Source organism: Crinia signifera, chromosome 9 (assembly GCF_055691185.1).
Source record: "Crinia signifera chromosome 9, ASM5569118v1, whole genome shotgun sequence".
Taxonomy (NCBI): Eukaryota; Metazoa; Chordata; class Amphibia; order Anura; family Myobatrachidae; genus Crinia; species Crinia signifera.
This window is the reverse complement of record NC_139225.1, coordinates 70,870,066-70,895,130: the sequence shown is the minus strand read 5'-3', so window position 1 is coordinate 70,895,130 and position 25,065 is coordinate 70,870,066. Positions and strand designations below refer to the sequence as shown.

General features: G+C 44.0%; 1 protein-coding gene across 13 annotated transcripts; it reads right to left on the bottom strand.

Annotated features, from left to right (window-relative positions):
- Positions 1-533: 533 nt before the first annotated feature.
- LOC146035624 (uncharacterized) lies at positions 534-25,065 on the bottom strand. 13 transcript variants are annotated; one of them, XM_083159178.1, is made up of 8 exons: positions 24,916-25,065; positions 23,865-23,967; positions 23,645-23,770; positions 21,323-21,355; positions 12,965-13,123; positions 12,534-12,684; positions 4,673-4,848; positions 534-4,580 (listed from the first exon to the last, which is right to left on the bottom strand). In XM_083159178.1, the coding sequence occupies exon 8, from the start codon at positions 2,234-2,236 to the stop codon at positions 995-997; it is 1,242 nt and encodes a 413-aa protein (XP_083015304.1). In that variant the 5' UTR covers positions 2,237-4,580; positions 4,673-4,848; positions 12,534-12,684; positions 12,965-13,123; positions 21,323-21,355; positions 23,645-23,770; positions 23,865-23,967; positions 24,916-25,065; the 3' UTR covers positions 534-994. The 13 variants fall into 12 exon arrangements, with proteins under 13 accessions (XP_083015306.1, XP_083015313.1, XP_083015305.1 ...); XM_083159180.1 differs by having other exon boundaries at positions 23,532-23,773; positions 23,855-23,967; XM_083159187.1 differs by having other exon boundaries at positions 23,645-23,773; positions 23,855-23,967.

Sequence of the window (25,065 nt, the reverse complement as noted above, 5' to 3'; positions counted from 1 at the left end):
CAACGGACCGTGTATGGGCTCTTTAAAAATGACACATTTTCCATATTATTTTTATAAATACATTTATCAGCTCGAAAAAGGATTGCTTTGTTCTTAATCTTAAAATACAGTAGGCCGATGTACAGTAGGTGAATCTGCACCAGTGATAATAGGCTGCAATTTGGAAATTTAGAGGTAAAGGGGTTAATAGAGGTTTTATTAAACTCATTTTTTGTTCTAAAAACTGAAACAATATACTTGTTCTGACAATAGTGTGGTCTTCCTTGCGTCATGGCCTCGCTAATTGTTTTCTGTGGGGCTACTCAGGGACATGCAGTTCCGGCTGTTTTCCAGATATTGTCCCAGGTAAGCACCTTTGAAGGTCTTCGCATAACTATGCAGTGAAAGTATAGAATAATTGTGATGATTAATTATTTAAGGATAATAAATTAAAAAAATTATATACTTTAATGAAAGCACAGTTCTGAATCAGCGTCAATCCGGTATTGATTAGAGAATTATCAAATAATGGAAACAGCACACAAGGTTCCTGCAACGTTTCAACTCTTTACTTGAGTTTTTGTCAAGCCACATGGTACAATGAAACAACATCGCTTAAATAGCATAGACGTAACATTGCGTTTAACAAAACACCTCCCACATCCGGATCAAATCCGTCGGGTGTGTTGTCAATCAACAGTCAATTAGTTAGTGCAAACATAGATACAATTTACAAACATGAAACATACATAATAACAAACTAGCATACATGACATATATAACACCTCTGATAAAAAGATAACCTCATAGAGCCGGTTACTGATATCCTGCCGAGCGCTTTCCTGATTTATTATGTCATAAATTTATTTAAAGGAGACAACTTTGTACAGATTGAAGTCAATCAGCCAGATCACTTACATTTGTGTCAGCAGGTACTGAGGGGCATATTATATCACATATAAAACATAATTCAACATTAAAGTTTTTTCAAATATATACATTTATTTAAGGTTACTTATAGATAGCACTGCAGGCCATGTGTTTCATTAAGACCCTTTGGGGACAATGCATCAAGTTTAGTAATCCAACGGGCTTCCAATCTAAGGAGCATTTTAGACCTGTCGCCCCCCCGAATTGGTGGGGGCACATGATCTATAATACGGTAGCTTAGCGACGACAAATTGTGCTTAGCTGTCACAAAATGTCTAGCTAACGGTTGCTCACTAGAACCAGACTGCAGTGCTGCTCGAATTGCACTGCGGTGCTGGTTCATCCTTTCCTTGAAGGTGCAATCAGTTTTACCTACATAGATCAAAGAACATGGACATGTAATAATATAAACCACGAACTTAGTAGTACATGTCAGATAATGTAGGATATTGTATTTTCTACCAGAAAAGGGATGATTGAAAGACGATCCCGTTTGTAGAAAACTACAAGTTGTACAGTTAGGACATTTAAAACAGCCAAGGCGCTTTTTACCAAGAAACCCTGTGGGTGCTGGGATACTGATCAATTTTGAAATGTAATTTTTAACCACTAAATCTTTAATGTTCCGCCCGCTCTGATAACAGGGCATTAACTTTGTATTGTGGAACATTTTAAGCTCGCTGTCTGAGGCCACTAGCGGCCACAATTGCTTGGCTTTCCTGGCTGCTTTAGGAGATAAATGGTTAAACTTGTTGACCCAAATGTGTCTGTTCACTGTGGCACTCTTAGCTGTACTCAAATGTATCTGATGTAACGGGATTTGTAACACTTTGTTTTTAACCATATCTAAGGTGTCAGGGTCGTAGCCTCTAGCAATGAACTTGTTATACATGATGTCAACCTGTTTGATGCCATCCTGTCGATTAGTTGACAGGCGGAGAGCTCGCAAGAATTGCGAGTGGGGTAAAGCTTTTTTTAGGGCCACTGGGTGGGCGCTTGATGCCAATAATAAATTGTTCCCATCGGTGGGTTTACAGAACAATGATGTTTCCAGATGGCTGTTCACTTTTTTGATGGTGACGTCTAAAAAGTTGACCTCAGTGTTGTTGATATTAAAGGTAAATTTTACCGGGTTAACCAAAGCATTATGGGATTCAATGATGTTACTGAATTCCTGCTCGCTGCCCCCCCAAATGATGAAGAGGTCATCAATAAAGCGAAAAAAGGCCAAAATTTTATCAGATATTACCTTAGAGCTCAAAAACACATCCTGTTCGATCATGAACATAAAGGAATTAGCATACGATGGGGCCACCGCCGACCCCATCGCACACCCCTCACATTGTATAAAATAACCCCCATCATGGAAAAAGTAGTTCCTAGACAGCACTAGTTCAAGAAGTGCATTAAACAATTCTAGAGGGGGACCCTTGTACAGATGGTTATTGGTTAATGGCAAATTCACAGCTTGAAGCCCATAGCATGAGGAATACAGGTATATAGATTTACCACATCAACAGAACACAATAAACAATCGGCAGGTAAACTGCGCAGGTTACCCAATGCTTTTAACAAAGCTCCAGTGTCTTTCAAATACGTGGGGCGCGCCTGCACACAAGGTTGCAGGAGCGCGTCTAGGTATACTGAAATGGGTTGCATTAATGACCCACGGGCCGAAATTATCGGTCGGCCCGGTGGGTTGACCAATCCTTTATGGATTTTGGGGATTGTATATAGCAGTGGCGTTATCGGGTAATCAGTAGTCAATGCCTTCCAGACCGACTGACTGATTTAACCTTCCCTTAACGCACTGCCTAATAAACAATCCACTTCTTTTTTAAATACACTGGTTGGGTCCCTGGACAATTTTTTATAAGTGCTGGTACAACTCAATTGACTGTCAATCTCAGCTCTATAATCATCCAAATTTTGGATGACTATAGAGCCGCCCTTATCCGCCTGGCGGATAACTATATCAGTATAGGCAGCAAGCGATTTTAATGCTGCTTTCTCATCAACCGAAATGTTCTTTTAAAGTACACATCGGATCGCATCCCTAGTGCATGCAGTGTGCATGCACTGCGATCCGATCCGATGTGTACCTAGTACAAAAAGTATGTGCAGCACATACTTTTTGTACCGTACTATGTGATGCGCGGGAGCGCACATCACATAGTACAGAACGGAGCCCTACACAACGGACCGTGTATGGGCTCCTTAAAAATGACACATTTTCCATATTATTTTTATAAATACGTTTATCAGCTCGAAAAAGGATTGCTTTGTTCTTAATCTTAAAATACAGTAGGCCGATGTACAGTAGGTGAATCTGCACCAGTGATAATAGGCTGCAATTTGGAAATTTAGAGGTAAAGGGGTTAATAGAGGTTTTATTAAACTCATTTTTTGTTCTAAAAACTGAAACAATATACTTGTTTTGACAATAGTGTGGTCTTCCTTGCGTCATGGCCTCGCTAATTGTTTTCTGTGGGGCTACTCTGGGACATGCAGTTCCGGCTGTTTTCCGGATGTCCCAGGTAAGCACCTTTGAAGGTCTTCGCATAACTATGCAGTGAAAGTATAGAATAATTGTGATGATTATTTAAGGATAATAAATTATTTAAAAAATGATATACTTTAATGAAAGCATATATTCAACACATACATATTTTTAAATAAAACACTTAAAAAAAACAATTAGATAATGTCCAGCATTAACCTCACTTTAGATGTGTAATCCCCAGTTAATTAGATCCACTGATACAGGGATAATACCATGTAAAAGTTCCTTTAAGCTCTTACCACTGTCTCTGGTAGACGGTCTTTCTAGTTTGATAAAGGGAGCTCCAGGTGTAATACCTTTCTCAGAGACATTTGCCATTTGAATGATTAGATGGTATTCAAGTTGTTATATGCTCACATCGATGGTGGCACTTGAGCGGTTCTCCCATGTGTCGATGTGATGGCAGACAGCTCGCTGGAAATAATGGGTATAGTCCTCAGCGAGAGGGACAGGGAGAAGGGAACCAGAGCGGTAAAGGAGAAGGTTGTAAGTCATTTCCACCGGTGTGGCTCTGTTGGAGTGGGTTCCTACGCCGGGAGTGATGTATGCCGTGCTGAAGCAGCCTCACCTCAGCTTCTCTCCACAGATATACACCACCAAGCATAGAACACTACCATGCGAAATAATGCAGGGAGATCGCCGCACACTCAGTGTCGCAGGTGTGTGAGAGTTGTCCAAAGGCAAAAGGGCAGTCCAGTGATAATAAATTCAGCAGTGGGTAATGTAACAAGACAATCTCCCCACTCCTGACACGTTTCTTCATCAAAACGGACTGATGGTTTCCTCAGAAGATTCACATACAGTAACTAAACTCTCTCTTTGGCCCAATCAGCAAGACACCAGAGGGGTCAGGTTCCCAGAAGGCTCTTGATAGCTAGATTTGAGCTTCTAGCTGTTGTTGAGTTTATATTTGATATTGCGGCCATAACAAATTGAGTAATAATGTATTGAAGCAATTTATAGTGCAGTTTATGAATTCCATTTCTTGTCCATTTTTTATTGATAAGTAACCACCATTATTTCCCTTCACTGGAGTTTTGGCCTTTCACAAAGGAGTTCCTCCTGGTACGCCCAATACTCAGAGTAGATGTCATTGGTTTCTCTCCATCTGTAAATAAATAAAAAACAAATCAATACAAATCCCAAATGGAAAATTTTAAAAATATATACAGTAAACAGATAGCAATGGATTATACGCACGATAATTCCTTTTCTTCCGAGTACTTCATGGTAGCCTTTAGAATGGGTTCATCCCTCTCTTCCTCCTATGTAGACAGTAGTTTTTTCCCCCAGGATCTAGTTCCTCCTCTTCCTCTCCCAATATAGCGCAGCACCTCCCCAATAGCCATAGTCTTTGAATGTCTCCGCCCCAGATACTAGGGAAAAAACACAGACAGGGAGAGCTAAAAAATATGGGCTGCCATGAAGTACTCCGAAGAAAATGAATTATCGTCAGTAGTTGCTTTATTCTTCCTACTTCATGGCAGCCTTTACAATGGGATGTACTAAAGCAGTAGGGAGGGCAAATACAATACCTTAAGCTAAAGCTTGACGCAAGACTTCCCTTCCAAACTAATTCTCAGACACATCCAGCGCATAATGCTTGGAGAAGGTATGCAAGTGGCTGCTTGGCATATTTCCTTAGCCAAAATATTTGCCTCTCTTGCCCACGAAACTGCCATTGCCCTGGTCGAGTGTGCCTTTATACCTTCTGGGATCATGGGTCCTACTTTCTTGTAGGTGAAATTACTTCTTTGCCACCTTGACATAGTTTGTTTTGAGGGAGCAAATCTCCTCTTTGCTCCCATAGGGACCACAAATAACGACAACTCCTGCCTAAAACTGCTAGACCTATCCAGATAAATTTGGATGGGCCCTGATCACATCCAGCGTATGTAGCTTCTCCTCCTTTTAACTGGAGGAGATAGGACAAAAGCAAGGTAACGATCTGCTGACTCATATGAAAGGATGACACAACTTTGGGCAGGAATGATGGTTTACAGATAGAGCGGGTCTCGCTCTTGCAGAGGAAGGTGGAAGATTCGCCATCCGCCATCCACCATCCCTCGCCAGCCACCGCAAGGGGATGCATGCGCGTCGCCTTACAACGGGGCTGGCACGGGGCTCCGCCACCTCACTGACGGTCACCCCGGGTCCCCGCCGCACAGCCCTAACCCTGTCCGTCTCCCTGAAGCGGAGACGGACAGGGTTCCCGCCCCCCTGCCGACGGGAAACTGAGACGCGCGTGCGTGTGAGATGCACGCACGTCTCAGTCAGATGGGGCACCTCTTCGCCAGATTCTGGCGCAGCGCCAGCAAAGAAGAGGCCAGCTCTATCTGTTCTGTGAACCACTTTATCCGGAAAGATTCTTAAATATGGATCCTTGATACAAAGAGCCTGTAGCTCATCTTCTGGCTGAAGTAATTGCCACCAAGAAGGCTACTTTCCATGTTAAGAATTGCAGGTGAGATCTAATCAATGGTTTAAATGATGCAACCATCCACCCATTTAAAACTAAATTAAGGTCCCATTGAGGGACCACAGACCTAATCCTTGGTCGAATTCTCTTGATAGCTTGGCAAAATCTTCTAATCTGACTATGCTCTGCCAGTTTTCTGTCCAAATCAATGCAGAGAATACATCACAAAGAAATTGAATACATGAGATATATCTGCTTCCGGAAACTTGAACTTGCCACTAGACCATTCTGCAAATATTTCCATATTCTGTAATAAAAATTGTAGACAAAACTTTTTCGAGCTTGGAGAAGAATATCTACCACATTTGGAGAAAGTTTTTTTTCTCTCAACTGCTGCCTTTCAATCTCCAGGCCATCAAACATAATTTTTGTGGGTCCTAACAGTTTACAGGACCTTGACTCAGAAGGTTGTCCAATATTGGTAGGAACAATGGATCTGCCACTGCCATGCTTTCCACCATTGTGAACCAAGCTCTCCTGGGCCAATACGGGAGCATGATTATCACTTGGTTATGTTCTGTTCTTATTTTCCACAACACCCCGTGGATTAGAGATAACTGAGAAAACACATACGCCAGGGAGAAGCGCCATTTCTGAGATAGGTCATCTACCCCGCACGAGCGCGGAGCTGGATTCCTGGAGAAAAAACGAAGAAGTTTCTTGTTGTCTGCGGATGCCATCAGATCTATGTCTGGCTGATCGAAATGATGCACAATCATCCAAAATACCGAATTTTCCAGCTCCCGTTCTCCTGGCATCATGTTCCTTTGACTCAGGAAGTCTGCCACCTGATTGTCTTCCCCTAGTACATGCAGGGCGGATATTGACTGAAGATGTTGTTCAGCCCAGACCATAATAGCACGCACCTCTAATAATTTTTGACTTTGCATGCCTCCTTGTCGATTGATGTAGGACACGGTAATTGCAATGTCTGAAAAGATGCGTGGGTCAGACCCTATTAATGTCTTTGCGGAAGGATTTTAAATCGCTAGCCACACCGCCTTCAGTTCTCTGTGATTGGTAACCTCTAGAAACAGTTGTCATCCAAATTCCCTGACAGGTTTTTCCTAGACCGTGTGCTCCCCAGCCTGTGGTACTTGCGTCCATAGTAATTACTTTGTTTTAGGGACTCATCAGCGAGGAGGTTCTGGTCATTAAGCGATCTTACCCCCACCAATTTAGGGAATGCTTTACCGAATCCGGAATCATCACCTTTCTTAACGATATTCAGAGGTTTCCTTGAATCAACATAATCAAGTGCTGAATCTTCTCGCACCTCTTCTTGAATAGTGATATCTGAAACGTCACTGTATTTATCACTATACCTAAAAACTGAATATTCTGGCTGGGAATAAGCTGGCTTTTTTCCCCAATTGACCAGCCATCCATGTTCTTGTAAAAATCGAATAACATATTCCTTTGCTGCGATAGCCTTGCTTTCTGTTTTTACCAATATTAGAAGATCCTCAAAACACGCCCAAATCATAATCTTCCGTTTCCTGATACACTCAATTAACACTACAAGAACCTTTGTGAAGACTCGAGGTGAAGAGTAAAAGCCGAAAGGCAGACAAGTAAATTGGTAGTGTCCTTTTCCTACGCAAAACCTTAAATACTTTGTCATCTCATGCGATAGGAATATGGAAATAAGCATCTTTGAGGTCGATCGATACCAAATAGTCGTTTCTTCTTAGACCCATCAGAATTGATTTGTGGTTTCCATATGAAACTTTATTTTCTTTATTCAATCATTTAGACCTCTTAAATCTAAAATGGTCCTGAAACCTCCAGAAACCTTGTTTAAGATGAAGAGGTGGGAGTAAACTGCGGACTCCCTTACTACTTCTGGCACTATCTCAACTGCACCTGAGTCGACTAGTCCTTTTAGACTTATTTTTAGAGCTTCCCTCTCTACACCCGGAGTCGGAAGCCTTAAACTTAAAAATGTTGCCATTCTTGGCCTTAACATAAATTCCAGACGATACCCCGTGGCGACCACTTCCAGCACCATTCGTCCCAAATGGTTCGCTTCCAATTTTCTGCAAACTTCAGCAGTCTTCCTGCCACCGGGGCCAATTCCACAGGACACACACCGTCACTGTTTTTTGGCCACCCCGTTTGCCGCATTCCAAGCGCCCAGCCTCTGAGCCTCCACACACACAGGAGCTGAGAGAGCAGGGGGAGTAAGTCTACACCACCGGCCAGGACACGACAAACAGGATAAGGCACCGCCAACCCACACCGCCCAGACCCAGCAGCATAACCAGCCTACCAGGATAAAAAAATAATATATAATACTAACACTAACTACCTGTACATTGATAGAGGAGACAGGAAAAAGACTATGGCTTTAGGGGAGGTGCTGAGCTATACAGGGAGAGGAAGTGGAGGAGCTAGATTCTGGGGGGAAATACTACTTGTCTAAATAGGAGGAAGAGAGGGATGAACCCATTGTAAAGGCTGTCATGAAGTAGGAAGAAGAAATAACCCTTCTATCTCTCTAGCCAGGCTGATCTACTTTTAGTGTCTCTCACTATCAGCAGCCCAGCCTCCAGTACTGCAAATACCTCGATATGCGGGTCTCACACCTGGCCATTCCGGGAGGGTAAACAACCCTGCTCTAGTTCCGTGGGACGACAACCAATTTACCTTAGGTCATCAGCAAGATGCTTTTTGCACCTTTCAAACACGCTATATGGGAATGTGTATTACAACCAATGTAACATACAGATGGAGCAGCTCCTGACGATAGAATCACCAGCCGCCGCCAGAAGGGGACGCATGAACATGAGACATTCCTTTCCGACAGAGCCCTCCGCCGCTCCCCCGCTGTTAGGAACTGTTAGGATGGTTCAGGTCTGTTTTGTGTTCTGTTCGTGTTTGGGCATTTGACTCTTTGGTGGCCTCCGGTGGTCAGGCTGTGCCATTGCAGCTCAAATCTTCTGGAGACTTGATTATTCACTAGGCTGATGAATAATGAGCTCATAATTCCTGCTGGCAGCTTGGCTGGAGATGTCACAGGTGTGCTAATCACCTGAGTCCTTTTTAAGGCATTCTCCCCAGCAATGCAGAGCCGGTCATAGCTTCCTGTTTCCTGGTTTGCAATTTCCTGGTCTGGATTGTCTGAGTTCAGTCATCCAATGCCTTATGCAGGATTCTTCCTGGGACGTGCTGCTGCTACCTTTCCTGCGTGAACCTGCTGACTCTCAAGCATCTGGGAACCACTTTCATCTTATGCCCGGTGTCGTGAGTAGTCTTAGGCTACGGTTAGGTTGCACTGTGGTGCATGTCAGTTGCCCAAAAGGAGCTTGGGTATTATTCCTCCAGTCGCAGTATTTTCCATTATTGGAATTATTTTATTTATTATTTTTGCATTATTATTTTCCATACTTGTGTCACTTCAGGGACTTGTACTTCTGCATTATCCTCTTTAGTCGGGGTTATTAGTTTAGTCACATTGTCCTCTTGGACCTATCCCTGGCGGTCGTCGTGGGCTTGTCCCCACCTAACACCTGGTTGCACCGGAGCTTGGGCAGGCCTAACTCGCCCCTTCAGCCGTGGCGGCTACAGGTTAAGCCTAGCATCCCGCAGCCACGACCACCTGTTAGGGAGGGCCAATAGAGTGAGGTTAGAGGTGTCACGAACATACAGTCTGGGAGATGTTCAGTTACTCCCCGGATCGTAACACCCGCAGCCAACTGCAGTTCATCCCGAAAGTGCTTCCCGCCGCGTGTTGACTGGCATGCTAGTGCATTTGAAACGCTCACATGTCCCAATCATATGGAGAGCCTCGCCACTAGCCTGTGCCAGCTAAGGGAATCTACGGATTCCCAGCGCTGACTGAAAGGCACTCCATCTGTAAAAAAGTGACACACACTGCAAATACAAATGTTTTGCCTTCCTACATAAATTGCAGTACATAAACAGCATTTAAATGGATGAAGAAAATACATTATACTGAAAAAAATTGAGATTACCACTTGACAGAGCTAGTAATCACTAACACCAGTGGGGTAAATTTACAAAGATAGGAGTTCTTGCCTATAGCAACCAATCCGATTATATCTATTTTCTAGAAGGTGCTAAATAAATAAGTAGACTCTTGTTGCTATGGGCAACATCCCATCTTCACTAGAATTCCCAACTTAGTTATGAAACACTGTGGTGTTTAAGGGGTCTATTTAGTAAACTGTAAGAAAAAGGATAAAACAAATACTGGCATTTTTTTTGCCACCTCTATTTTTCAATATTTATATGAAACCATGTGTTACAGGACTGTCTGTGCGGATACAACTCTGCATGCGCCTGCTGAAACACGTGAAGAATTGGTTAGAGGGGCCCATGAAAGTCCCAGGGGACATTTACTAAGATGGAAGTTCTATTTCACATGGGATGTTGCTATGGGCAACCAATCAGAAACTACAGTACTTGGTATTTCTTTAGAACCTTTTAGAAGATAATAGATATATTGGTTTTCCATAGCAACATATGAAAGTGAACTACCATCTTATTCAATTTCCCCTCTGTAATCCTATAGAAAGCGTGGAGAGGACTGCGTTTCCCGTGCAATCAGACATAAGGGGCCAAGGACCTTATTCAGGTCCGTTTGCACGGTCCTGTGCCTTCACGCGGGGCCGATGTTTTCTCTTTGCGCATGCACATTTCTAAGCCTGTGCATGCACTTGGAGCGTGCGGCCACAGCCAACCTTGCAGCTGGCGTGGGGCGAACCATTAGCATATGGGAATGCCCAGCGTTTCATGCTAATGTCAGATGACATGGGTGAGGGAGTAGGGCAGCTGACATCACCGGATGTCAGCTGCCCGCCCACTTCCCTCAGAATGGGCACGTAGATCTAAGGTTGCTCTGAGATCTGCGTGCACGTTCCACATCACAATGTAATAGGTTGTGAGAATCAGAAAGTGAGAGGTTTCTTATTTTTTTTAAGCAGCAATCATTTACACTGAAAAACCAGGTAGCTTTTGCCATGTAATTGATTGACACTTAAAAAAAATGGTAATTCTCTCCCAAAATCTCCCACTTTCTGATTCTCACACCCTATTACATTTGGCCCGTAAGGACTTATGTTTTTAGAAGATGGATCAGTTCTCTCAGCCATTTACTGTAAATATTGTTTGTGCACAGCTCCCTTTGCAGCTCTGCACAGGCAGATATAGAAATGGAGACATGATTGATTTCTCAGGACTGTATACTAAATACAGAGAAACAATGCATACCTCCCAAAGGTGTGGGCATCCCAAAAAAGAGGCGGAGATAAGAAGGAGGTTGGCATGGCCTTGTTAGATGGGGCATGGCCTAGCAGCCAACCCCCTATTACATATATTTCAGGGGGTGCCCAGCACTCCAGTAATGAATAAGCAACCCCCAACCCCCTCCCTGCACTAAAGAGATGCTTCCGCTATCACTGACTGATTTCCGGCTTCCCCCAACTGCCCCCCCCCCCCCCTGCCGGACATTGCCAACCATGGGAGGGATAGCGGGACAGTCTCCAAATAGCGGGACTTAAGGGCCCCTTACACTTGTGAGATTGTCAGATTTGACCCAATTCAGTTGGATTGTCTCAATTTGTCTGACAAAATCTGATGTGCTTGATGTGTAGGACCCAATGCACAATCCCGTGCCATTGGGTATAACCAAGAGATTGCTAGAGATTGATCCTCCTGCACATAGGATAAATCTCGAGTGGGTACTTGTGCATTATCACGGCGCCCACTACGGCATTTGCGTAGTGGGCTATTCAGGGTAGTGAAATCGCATCGCATGCCATTATTGTATGGCATGCGATGCAATTTTCCTATGTAATGTATTCACTGCTCTCTGTCAGTGAATACATTACCGAAATCGGGTCAGATAAAAAATGGCATCGCATCACATGCCATTATTGTATGGCATGCAATGCGATAATATATTGGTTCCGATTGGACATATAATAATGGCATTTAATGTGCTATACAATTAAATGACATATAATGTCATTTATTTAGGCCCCCCCACTATCCACATCATCCTGAAGCGTGGCAAGCGCAGCGAGGGGCGGTGGAACGCGTTCGGCCGACCTTTTTATACCCCCACTATCCACGTCAGTGTGGAGTTGAATTTATATAGTGTGGCGAGCGCAGCGAGCCCCGCGAGGTTACGCGTAACATAATATGCGTCCACTCGCTACACTATATAAAATCAACTCCACGCCAACGTGGATAGTGGGGGTATGAAAAGGTCGGGCGGACGCATTCCCTCACCACGCTTCAGGATGACGTAGATACTGGAGGGGGGGGCGTAAATAAATGACATTATATGTAATTTAATGGTATAGTATAGTGCCATTATAACAGGTAAGATCGCATCTCATCGCATGCCATACAATAATGGCATGCAATGCGATTTCACTACGTTTGCGTACATAGTAAAATCAGGTGCCGTGATAATACACAAGTAAACTCGAGTCAATCGGGTCCAACTTGTTGGACTATAAGTTGGATAAGTGTAAGGGGGCCTTTAGTAGCCTTGTTACATTTACTAAATAGACCCCTAAATCTTGTAGTGGGTTTCAGCCATAGTCTTACCTCCAGGTGTTTGTAAATCTGTGGTAAGAATCCCAAAACAGGAGTACACTCCAGGTTTATGGTGTTGCCCACAGCCAGAGCCCCAGCTTGTCACTCCAGCCAAATACCAGCGATAATCCTTCAAACACACTAGTGGTCCTCCACCATACCACTGAAAGGCAATTGCAGAATACATAAGATTATGATCCCTTTGGATTACAATACTGTTGCTTTACTTGCATATATGAATCAGGCAAGTGCACTGCAGACCAAGTACCTGTCTACATTGCTTAATACTTATGCAATCAGCATTGCTCAATTTTTTATTTTATAAATCTAAAAAACCATAAGTCTTCAGTTGTGTATGTTTATAGATCATTGCTACATTCTTTTTTGGTTTGGTACTACATTGTATTGATTGGTTAAACAATGATCAGTTGGTTTCTAATCACCTTGAGTAACAGTGAGATGCAGTCACGGCCCAATGGTTGTTGATAATTGTCCCACCACAAATGTGTTTATATCCATCTCCTGTATGAACTTGACGAGCCATTCACCAGAGCTGGTCTGTGTGCCCCCGATGATACGACTCATCTTATGCAATACACACTCTGGGGAGATAAAGAATGAAACAAAAATAAATAAGTAAAAACAGTATGTATTGCGAAGCATAATCAGTATTTATCAGAACAAATTTGTACTGTGATCAGATCTGAATAAGGGCCTATGTGCAGAGGGTTATGGCGCAACTAGACAGTGAGCTGTTCAGGAGTTCACGTGTCAGCAGGTGAACCGCTTGAGGGAAGAAACTTTAGACTTCTGGTGGAAATGGCCCTGTAGCGTCTGCAGCAGGTTAAAACAAGCCAATGCCAGGATGTAGTTGGTCCTTGACTATCTTTGTTGCCCGCTCTTTTGCTCTGGACAGAGATGATCTTCTCCGCAGTTCTGACTACCTCTTGGAGTCTGAATTGGTCTCACTCGCTGGCGGAGCCGTACCAGACCAGTATCGACATTACATTAGTGTGGAAGCAAAGGCAAAACCACCTCATCTTGCCCCCACTTGCAGCCTGATCTCGACCTATGGTGTTGCCAACCAAAATCAGCGTATCCAGAAATATAGTTGATCTTACTAGCACGGCCTTGTGGGAATAATCTAATTTAAATCGACACTTAAGATAGTTAGTGTTGAAACATTGAGTCTCTGTGACACTAGTCAACCACACTAAATTTTGCTGTGACTTACTCACCTCTATTTGTATAATAACTTTTTTGTTGCAGGATTTATAATACTAGTAATTAAACTTTATTTGCTAGTATAATTGCTGTGATTTTCATTTTCTTCATTTTTATTTAATTTGTTTTATAACTATTTATTATAATGTTCACAATCCCAAATTTATAGCAAGTTGCTTTTCAATTTATGAATGTCTTTTTGTTGACATCTTGTGTAAAAATTAGACTAGATTAAAAAGATTTAGGGGTACTTGTTTCCTGGCAGGGCACCCAGTATGCATTTAGCGTACTGGGCTATTCTACGTAGTGAAATCGCATCACACAGCATGTATAGTGCTGTGCGATGTGATGTCCATATGAAGTGCACAGGAGTGCTTATGCAATGAAATATCGCATGGAATCGCAGGGCACCAGGTGCGATGCGATATTTAATAGTAGAAGTACCCATGCGATGAGATTTGATGGGTGCTTACTATGAGATGTGATGATGTGTGCTTAGTATGACATGTGATGGGTGCTTACAATTGAAAGCACCTACGCCATTGTTTAGCGTCACCTCCAGTATCAACGCCACCCCGTCGCGGGGCTCGCCATGCTTCAGGCTAGGTGGCTCGCCACACTATATAAAATCAACTCCACGCCGACGTGGATAGTGGGGGGTATGAAAAGGTCGGGAGGACATGTTCCGCCGCCGCCACTCGCCATGCTTCGGATGGCGTGGATAGTGCTGGTGTTTTAGGAACACATTCACAACTGCAAAATCATACAGCTGACATAGTAATGAGGACATGTGTTAACTAATAACTTTAATTTACTTAAATAAAATCATTAATGAAGCATAAATAAATTTAAGAACATTGATTACAATAATTAATGAGAATAATTACAATATAAGAACTTTAAAATAAAAAACATTAATGATTAAAAGTACAAGAAATAAATTCACAGTTAATTGTCCTTAGGGAGGAGCTTCAGTGCTTGAACTATGCAGTGGAATGGGTCATCAGCTCCCAATGTCTTTCTCCACATGAATTCAGTGAGATACGATGGGAGCTAGTTTCGCACAGTGCCTCTTTTGGCGCTTATTGCGCCACTTACATGCGCCCCACAGGTGCTGCACATTTTGTGTATGGACTCCTGTGGCCGGGTCAACAATACTGAAGCGATGGTTAACAGTAAAGTGCTGATAACCAGCCAATTCCAGTTGTGCAGTGCTGTATGCCCTCCAGCAGTCCGTATAGATAGTGGTGCCCGGCTCTATATTCTCCAGGATACACCCCATTAATGTGGTGGCATCACACCTGGGCACCATTTTCAGGAAGTCCAGTCTCCCGACATATCCCACCGAAAATCCGCTGCTGTGGTAAAATGTGGCCTGCGCTATTTTTCCGCTTTACCAACAGCGTCTCGTCTACCTTCACAATGTGGCCAGGTCCACCGATCCTTTGCTGGGGCTGCGCCATAATGTCCATTGCTCAAGCCTCCCGCATCCAGCGGTTATAGAAGACCGCCGTTTTCTTAAAAAATGTCCAGCTGCTAGCTACAATACTAAATAGAGGTGAGCTCCTGGGCCCAGGAATAGATTAACCGCAGCATGTTAACAAAGGACAAGTGGCACCCAGGAAACTAGTGGGCCGCTCTCAGGCTCACCTTCAGCCGGCATGCTTTTACATGGCAGCGCCACATGCATTAAGTGGCCATTTGCACAATTCTGCGCCACCGGAAGGAGATTGTGTCCTTGAAAAAAAGGCGATCGCCTCCTCCTCCGTCTGAGACAGCGTAAACATGGTCATAGATGCAGCCATCTCAATAACTTTCAATAAATTACAAGCAGCTCTGAGGGATGCTTCTACTCCTGTCAGAATATCACCTCAGAATGATTTCTGAGAGGATCTGACAGGGAGTGGGAAAATCGCATCGCATGCTACTAGAACGTAATGCAATGCGATTTCACTACGGTCGCGTACACAACAAAACTGGGCGCCCTGCTAGGAAATAAGTAACGATTTAGGGGGATATGTAGTCAGCTATGGTAATTTTCCACGTGTTAATTGAAACCCAGGGCTATATAACGCCAGAAATGATCACATACAGTATATCTTTCCATGTTTCAGCAGAAATATGCAAAAAATTACCTGTTTTCGGGCCCATTACACATAAAAATACATTGGTCCAGAAACAGATGTCAAATGTACAGAAACACCAAGATAATCAACAGAAAACCAAATAGCCTGGACCTATGTGGTACAGTACTTCTGCGGTTTACCTGACTTGCCAATTGGTATAGGACAGGGAATAAGAGAGTACTGTACTGCTACCAGGCAGGATTATAAAGGAGAGAGGGCAATTTCAGGCATATGGGTCTCATGCAGGTCTCCTTGATACTTGTTTTGCAGTGCAGAGTACTAGATTCCCTGGTACTTGTTTCCTAGCACAGCGCCACCGATTTTAATCGTATGCAATCGGGTTGCAAAAATCAGGCCAATCGCATTGTATTAGTAGTGCCTGATGTCCACGGCAGCCTTCAGGATCCTCTTCAGTGGCATCTCCGGTCCCAGGGGTACATTGCGCTAGTGCACCAGTGACTTTTTTTTGGGTACTTGTGTATTATAACGGCGCCCGATTTCATCCAAATAGCATCCGATATCGCATCCGATTTATCGGCCGATTTTTGGCCGATCTGCGATGCTATTTTGCGTCCGATTTTCGGCCATTTCCTGATGATTTGCATGTTATTCCATCCTTGCACACCCCCAGGTACTATGCGATGGTATGCGATGTGATTTTCGGGAAAATGCCCCTGATTGTACAATTAAATATCGCATAGCAACGCATGCCAGCAAGTGGCATGCGATGCGATGTGATTTGCAATGTTAAATGCACCCCCATTGTTAACGCCACCCCCACTATCAACGCCAACCCGAAGCGTGGCGAGCGCAGCGATCCCACGAGGGGCGGCGGTACGCGTCCTCCAACCTTTTCATACCCCCACTATCCACGTCGGCGTGGAGTTGATTTTAGATAGTGTGGCGAGCGCAGCGAGCCACCGAGCCCGAAGCGTGGCGAGCGGACGCGGATTACTTTACATGTATTCCGCGTCCCCTCGCCACGCTTCGGGCTCGCCACACTAACTAAAATCAACTCCACGCCGACGTGGATAGTGGGGGTATGAAAAGGTCGGAGGAAGCGTACCGCCGCTACGCTCGCCACGCTTCGGGTTGGCATTGATAGTGGGGGTGGCGTTAACAATGGCGGTGCATTTAACATTGTAAGCACCCATCAGGGTGATTGTACAATTACAAATCGAATCACTTCACATGCATCGCATGGCATGCATCACATGCCACTATATTGCATGCGATGCACTACGATGGAAATCGGGGGTGTGCAAGGTGTGCAAAAATGGAACAGCATGCAAATTGGCCGGAAAAAGTGAAAAATCGGTCGAAAATCGGCCGCAAAATCGCATCCGATTTTTCCATACGATTGTCGGCCGATTTTGTGGGCGCCATGATAATACACAAGTACCTTTTTTTTTGTAGAATCTGTGAATAATTATTTGTGATTACTGATGTTTGAGGTCATAGCTGTACATGGGGCCCCATTCTGACTCAGTTGTAGTTTTGCAAAAAAACATCAAAATACAAAATGCAGACTTCAGGTTCCAGTGCTGATGTGCTCAGCCGCAGAAGCATAAGCTCTGTAGTCGCCCCAGCCCGTTCACACACCGCTGCAGACTCCCACACACTCACCCCCATTATACCGGACCTTCAGGGGGACTTCTGGGCACCAGTTGGACCACTTTCTGGCCTCGGATCCTCCAAAACAGCCACAATTGTGGGACAAATCCAAAGATCTCATTATTATTAAAAGAGGTTTTAAGATGTTTAATACCTAATTGACAGTTACCTAGGGCTAGCCTGGATTTCTCACCTGATTGTCCGCTTCGGAGAGTTTATAGGTTAGCATATATAAACCTTAAGTTTCTTTTAGTTATTGTAATGTGCAGAGTTTGTTCTATTACTGAATGATCTGCAACTGGTTCCTCCCCCTCTTTCCTCTTGTTTTTTCCATCATGTATCTTGCAGACAGCACGGACAAATGCAGTCCTTCAGAAATCACCAGATACCCCCATTACTTGCTTCCACTTAATCTACCTAAATAAGATTTATACCCCTTTTACATTGAGGCAAAAACCCAGCTTTTTGCCTTGTGGAACCAGGTCAGCGTCGAGCGTCGGTGTGAAAGGGGTACTAAAAAAAAAAAAAAAAAAAGTGGTTGGGCAGTGTAAATGGGTAAAACCTGTTTCCACCAATGAGGGAGCCCATACCTCCTGACCGCAATGTCCTGTGGTTGGGCAGAGGGCATGTACAGCCTCCGCTACTGTACTATTTAGACCGCAGCTGAGCCAGGGAGGAGGTGAGTGGATGCGGTGGTGAGACATTCATTCAAATCATGGAAGGAGGCTGGGGGCAGTACAGCTGCTTTTCCGGGTGCTGGGCTTGCCCTCAGTATGTTGATACTATTGCGGGGGTCCCGGCTGGTGGATTTCCTGGAGCTTGCACCGGCTCAGGCAGGACCTACCTCCGATGGGGTATACTGTTGGACATTTTCTTTTGGGGGGGGGTTTTAGTTGTATATGTTTTGATAGATATTATTACAGTATGTAATCAAACAATGTTTTCTGATTCATTCATATTAGTGTTCTCAATAACCTAGGGCATCATGACAAAAAGGAGAGTTCATTATCAGCTGCATTTTTAATCTCTGGGCAGTATTCAATGTCCCTAATCGCGATGTGCAGCGAATCCTGTTTATGATTCTCTGCACATTTGCCGTGTTCCGGAGGGCTGGAGCCCTCGCTGACACAGTATTCAATGAGGCAGGGGCTCGCTGCCCCTGACCGCGAACCCCTGCGGCGTCCGGAGGACGGCAGCAGGCAGGGAGATGGAAATCTCCCTGCCTGCCCCAGAACGTATGTGGGGGAGAGCACAGGCTGCCCCCCAGGAAAGCCAGCAGGGGACCGGGTATTCACTGCACCCGATCGTGCATATGTAATGATCGGGAGCAGTGAATATATGATTATCTAATGAGCGGCTCTCGGCACCCTGCTGGCTGCTATGTGTAAAAAATATATATATATTATTTTTAATTAAATATATATTCATGTGCTATAAGCACATGAATAAAAAATAGCATGCCCCTGCACAGAATAAAATTCCAGATTTTTTGACACCAAATGTAAAACAACAACAACTTTATTTTAAAAGTTCACTTTCCACTTCACCATGAAAAGATGGCGTTTTGCTACACGGCAACACAGCGAAAATCATTTAGAAAGACGGCGAAAAGTGCACATTGAATAGGGGGATTCACTTTCTGACCCCCCCCAAAAATCACCTTCCAACGCGAAAATAGCACAAATTCGCCGTGAAACAGGGCGAATTATCCTCATTGAATACTGCCCTATAAATTACAAGGTGAAATAGAAAACTTAAGACTATTTCCTAAAAACAGAAGTCAATTAAGGAGTTTGTTATAGGTGATCTGTAGACTGTATTTCTCTTGTATCATAAGTGACTGTGCTGTAGATATCACATGCATCTTATAATTCCATGATTCCTCCATAGGTATTTAGAAATCACCTTTACCTCTAGGATTTATTATAGATAAATGATATCAGTAAGATCCTTGTTAGGCGCCGGTCCCGGCTCACCTGTTGCGCTGCAGGCGCAGGGACAGCTGCCACGCTCCGGTGATTACTGGACGGGTCAGGGCGGAAGTGTCGGATCATTGCCTAGCAACGCCCTGAACTTCCGCCGCACAGACAGCAGCAGGGGGAGGCTTTGTTCAGTTGCACCTGGCGTCACTTCCGCCGGGGGAGGCGGCTCTTTTGAATAATAGCCGGCTCTGCCTTCTGTCAGGTGCTGGTTATAGCGTCCTGGACCCTGCCTAGCACATGTCTCAGTGGTGTGTTCCTGGTTCCTGTCAGAGTTCCCCAGCCCTTTGCTTTCTGTGCCTGTGCTGCTGTAGTTGGAGACCTCATCTCTGGTTCCACGTCTTCCCAGATAAGTCAGGTGATCACCCTGTAGTCTTCTTTCTGTATTGTGTATTATACCACCTCTGTGCATTGTTGCACCAGCATTGTGTACTATACCACATCTGTGCATTGTTGCACCTGTATTGTGTATTATACCACCTCTGTGCATTGTTGCGCCAGTATTGTTTATTGCATCACCACTGTGCATTGTTGCACTCAGAGGTTGTCACTCCGCAGTTGAGCACTCCTAAGGGGTATCCCAGCCGGCCCGTTCTTGGTAGTTAGTTTTCCTCTTGCACCTGGATCGCCTCCGTGAACACGTTGTCTCTCTTAAGGCCTGGGAGCATCGGGGTTGGAACCGGCATAACCAGCTCCTTCGAACGCGGCTCTTAGAGGTGAAGGTTAGCGCTGCACATGTTCACAGACCACGGTCTGGGGCAACAGAGTTAGGGGGCAGGTTTGGCAGTGCTCCTTCGAGCCCTTACAATCCTGGAACAAAACTTTAATTGTGGACTATATGAGGGGAATTTAAATGTTGGGCACCCGTCCCCTCACCCATGCGCGCCCACTGCTGGTATTCAAATGTTTCTGCCGAGGGGCATGCACAAATCTTCTTAGCTTGCTATCCCAACGAGCTAAGAGTCGAGAAAAGACATTCGATTGTGCGCTCAAACGGGATTTTTCTTGTTGCGTCCATTAGTTTGGTTGGGTTTTATGTGCCTAAACCAGAGCTGAATAGGCGTGATATGCGCCAAAAAAAAAAAATCATAATTTGAATATCGTCCAGTGATCTCCCATCACTTCAGACGGGAGATCAGGTGTGAAAAATCATTTGAATTACCCCCTATAAGTCTAAAGCTGAGTACAGACTAAAGGACTTTTTGAACAATTTTTCTGATCCCGAAAGATTGTAACTTCAAAATGTAAAAAAAGTCAGCTCTGCATGCATCACTAGTAAATGTAATGCTGCCAAATGCAGCGTGGCCGCTGTCGTCACTCCCAGCATTGACAATAGGGTGGCCAATCCCAGGATCGGTAGGATCCTGGAATTTGCCCCTAATATCACCAGGATTTGAATCCCAGTCGCAATGCTTCTGCCCGCCAGCCACACTGCTCCACCCAGCCGCATCAGTTCCGGACACTGCTCTGCCAGGTTCTGCTGCTGCCGCCAACTGTCACCAATAGCCAGCCCTTGTAAGTAGTACTGCAGGATAGCTGAATCCCAGGACTGAAAAAAATGCCCCTGGTTTGGCCACCCTAATTGACAAGTTTGCATGCACTTGCCAATGCCAACTCTGTCAGCTAACATCGGCCAGAATATCGCTGACTACACACATCAAGTGTGTACCCAGAGTCGAGAGTACTATTTGACCTAAGTAATGCATTCATGTAAAAATTTTAAGGAAGATCATTCCGATTGGTTACTGTGCCCTCAGTGTCAGGAGTACAAATATATTTTGTGGTCATGTCCCAGTATATAAAATAGATTAATTTACAGTTGTCCCATATTTTCTGATGTGCTTAGGTGTCAATTTACCGGTCTTCTGAAATCCAGGGTCTCTCTCACCACCTAAAATTTAAATAAAGACAAAAGATGAATAAATGTTACTGCAAATAAGAAGCTATCATTTCATTTCACAACCCTGCTGTATTCTACTATATATTAATCTTTAAAATTTAATTATAAGTACTAGCAATGAGCACATTTATCTCAAGTTTATGAAGGATTTTCAATATACAGTATGAATAGTTTGTATTCTTCACAACTTAAAGTCAATCCAATTAGGTGTGAGTAGGAGTGTCAATATAATACTGTAGAAAAATGGCAAACTGATAATTAACATGATGTATACCTCCCAACTATCCCACTAATATGACAGGGTAGAGCCATAAGGCATGTCATCTCACAGAGGCCAGGTCCCTCCGGAACGATGCCATGTACCTGAATCCATGGGACTAAATGTTGAGAGAGGGGTGGCCAGGATCTCAGGATCGGGAAACAGCGGGATCACGAGATTTGGCCCCAAAATTGCCAGAATTTAAATCCCAGGATTGGCGTTTCTATTCCCGGGATTTCAGGATTAGACTGTGCATGTGCACAGTTGTTCCCGACCCCTGAATGCAGCTCTGAGCAGGGTGACAGTCGGGTCACGCTGCGCCACTGCCTGCTTTTGGCATCACCCACGCAGTGCAGGCTGCAACGGAACTCCAGAGAGGTCAGGGGCAAACGCAGGATTTGCAAAGGGGGGTTTCCTGAGAGAGATAGATATTTTTATATATTTTATATTCGTGGTGGGCAACGATAAAATATATATATTTTTTCCATGTGTTTTATTAAAGATTGGCACAATAAACCTGGTACATGCAATACAAATTAAAGAATTTAGTTTTAGCAGTGGATATTACAGTATTTAGATGATGTATAACTTTATCAATAGGGTATCATCAAAACGACATTCGTATGATAACCATAAATTCACTGATATCAAAATATTGAGAATTAGCGTGACTAGAAAGAAGATACATTGCATAAGTTTTCCAATATTTCAATCGTTAAATCAGCATGAAATAATTGAAGTAACATATGTAAATTATCATTTACATTTTGATCAATTATGTGCCATAGTGCAGTAAAGTTAAAACATGAATCTAGAAAAAAAAATTTTTATAATAACTATAACAAAATAGTCTACTGCTACCAACATAACTCAGTGCCTACCCGCATCCTAGGGCCGTTGATCCATCCAATTTCAAGTAAGGTGAAAATTAGGGAATAAACTCGGATAGTCAATTAAGAGACGAAAAAATATTTTAATCTCATGAAATTTTTGCAAAAAACCCTGCGATTAATGACACAGATTGGGGGGGGGGGGGGGGGGGGGGGTGTTACTTAATCATTGCCGGGGGGGGGGGGGGGGTGTGTGTGTGTGTGTGTGTGTGTAACTTGCGTGTTGCCATGGGTGGGGGGGGTGTGTGTGTGTGTGTGTGTTCCTTGCTTGTTTTGCCAGGGGGGGGGGGTTAAGTGCTCCTTGCCCTGGGGGTTTACTTGCTCGTTGTCAGGGGTTGCAGGGACACAGCACTCCCGGAATCCGCACTTACGGGTAACGCTGGGCACTCTGTACTTCCCTGAGAGATGCTAGAGGAGAAGGAGCACCTCTAGCATCTTTCTCCATCACAGCGGCGGCCATTTTTGGAAGGGGACAGGATCTCCCCCTGCATTTGTCCTGCGATCCGGTCTGAATTAGAATTCAGAGTCATCCTGAACTGCCACCTGTCATACCATAGCCAGGTCAGTGAGATAATCTTCAAGAGTCAAGAGTTTACTTTTGGGAGTTTTAACTTTCATAAACAGGGGCTATAAGTCCATTATTATGCACAAGTATTCTGGACCCATCATTCCTCAGCTCTACCCACCAATTTTTCTCTTCCCTCGACCCTTATTCCTTCTCTTTATCACCAGTACATTCTGCTCCTCCTGTCCCCCCTGCTATATCCTATCCCTAATATGTCCCCCTATTTGCTCTCTCCCCCATCCAGTCACCCTATATTTTCTCTCTAATCTCATCTAGGATACGTTTAGATCTTTTGCTGCAAAGCTAATGGTGTGTTCACACTATTACATTACATTATAAAGCAGGTTGTTTAATGACAGTAACTGTTTTATTGTAAGTGCTTTCTGATCTGCTTTGATACATAACTTAGCAGTTGACAAGAGGAAGGAATGCTATCTTTTCTACATGTCCCACCTGCTTAGTATTAGTATTGTAGAGTTAACACGCACACACTCGTGTTCTACGGTGTCGTCTGTGCGACATTGCTGCATCCAATGCGTGATCCGGCTGATAACAGCTTCACTTACAAAACTTCCTCAATCTTCTGTAAGATGGGCTCAGCGCAGGTCCTCTGTTTTTCCAGTGTGTTACAACATTCCCAGGAACGTTCTGCATCCAGCTTGGCTCGCTAGGGTCAGACCCATGTTGCGTTTCTGCTGGGAGGAAAAGGAAGTTTAGGACACTGGGTTTTCTGAATGCATATTTATTTTTCTTTTGAGGTTAATAAATAGACATACACAAGTTTACCTAAAGTCCTCTAAAGGTTTCTGTACATCTGGATACATTTTGTCCTGCATAGCGTGGACACTGTTCCAGCAACTTCTCCTGTATTAATTCTGGTCGCCTTTTTCTAGAACAAAAAAAATAAAAGATGACAAACATGGCAGGACAGATCAGAGCCAATGCGAATGCTCTAGTCCGTATCATAATTCTACATCTGTAAATACAATGTAAAAAAAATAAAAAAATAAGGCTCTTTCTATACGGATCTTAAAATGAATAATATTTGAGCTATGGGATAATATTTGAGATATAGGAGATTTTTACAATTTATTTGCACAGGTCTAATTCTGAAGATCTAAGGAATACCCTACATAGGGGTATATTCAATGCCGGGGGTGAGCTGTGACAGCGAGTAGTGTTTGTGTTAAAGTAGCGCAAGGATTCACTCTTCCAAAAGGACCTGTGGCAACGTCATCATCTGGTCGGAAGGGTAACCAGGCCTAAAGCATGGTGAGGGTAAGCCAAATGACCAGAAAAACTACAAATCAACAAAATTTCAGGACAAACCCCCACCCAGAAAAAAAATATTTCGAGATTCTCAAATCTGGCAATGCATAATAAGCAAAGGAGTAAAAAATATTATGCATGTCTAAATGAGAGGAGAGCTTTTAAATGAAAGAAACAATAGGTGTCATTATAAGCAAGCGAACAACAGAGTTTGCAAAATAGGGCATGAGCCGAGTAAGCAAGCAACGGCGCCACAGGTGGCTAGCCCAGCGAGCAGCGGCGCCACAGGTGGCGAGCCCATCATGCAGGGGCGCATTGGACACTTGTTAGAACATCTGCAGCGAATGACACTGTGCACTACAGACTGGTAGGAATAACAACAAAACACTGGGCATGAAGCCTGAGCCATAACACTGGGCAGCAGAAAATTTGCGGTAGAGCAATAGGGCAATGTGATCCCATAGCAGCCAGGTTATTATATTATAATAGAATGTATGGCATAGCCCAGCCACTGCAGGGAGAGGACATTACAGCTGGGAACCCCCCTGGCTGCAGAGCAGACACTCACCTGTCCAAGGCCGCAGGCTGTGTGCCACTCATTGGGCTCCTCCAGGATAGTCCTTACCTCAGCTAACGAACGAGGCTGAAGATAGCTTCTTACTCAAGCCCCAGCTTATTATTCAGAACATTCAGTTTTATAAGGGTTAACAAGTCTTGG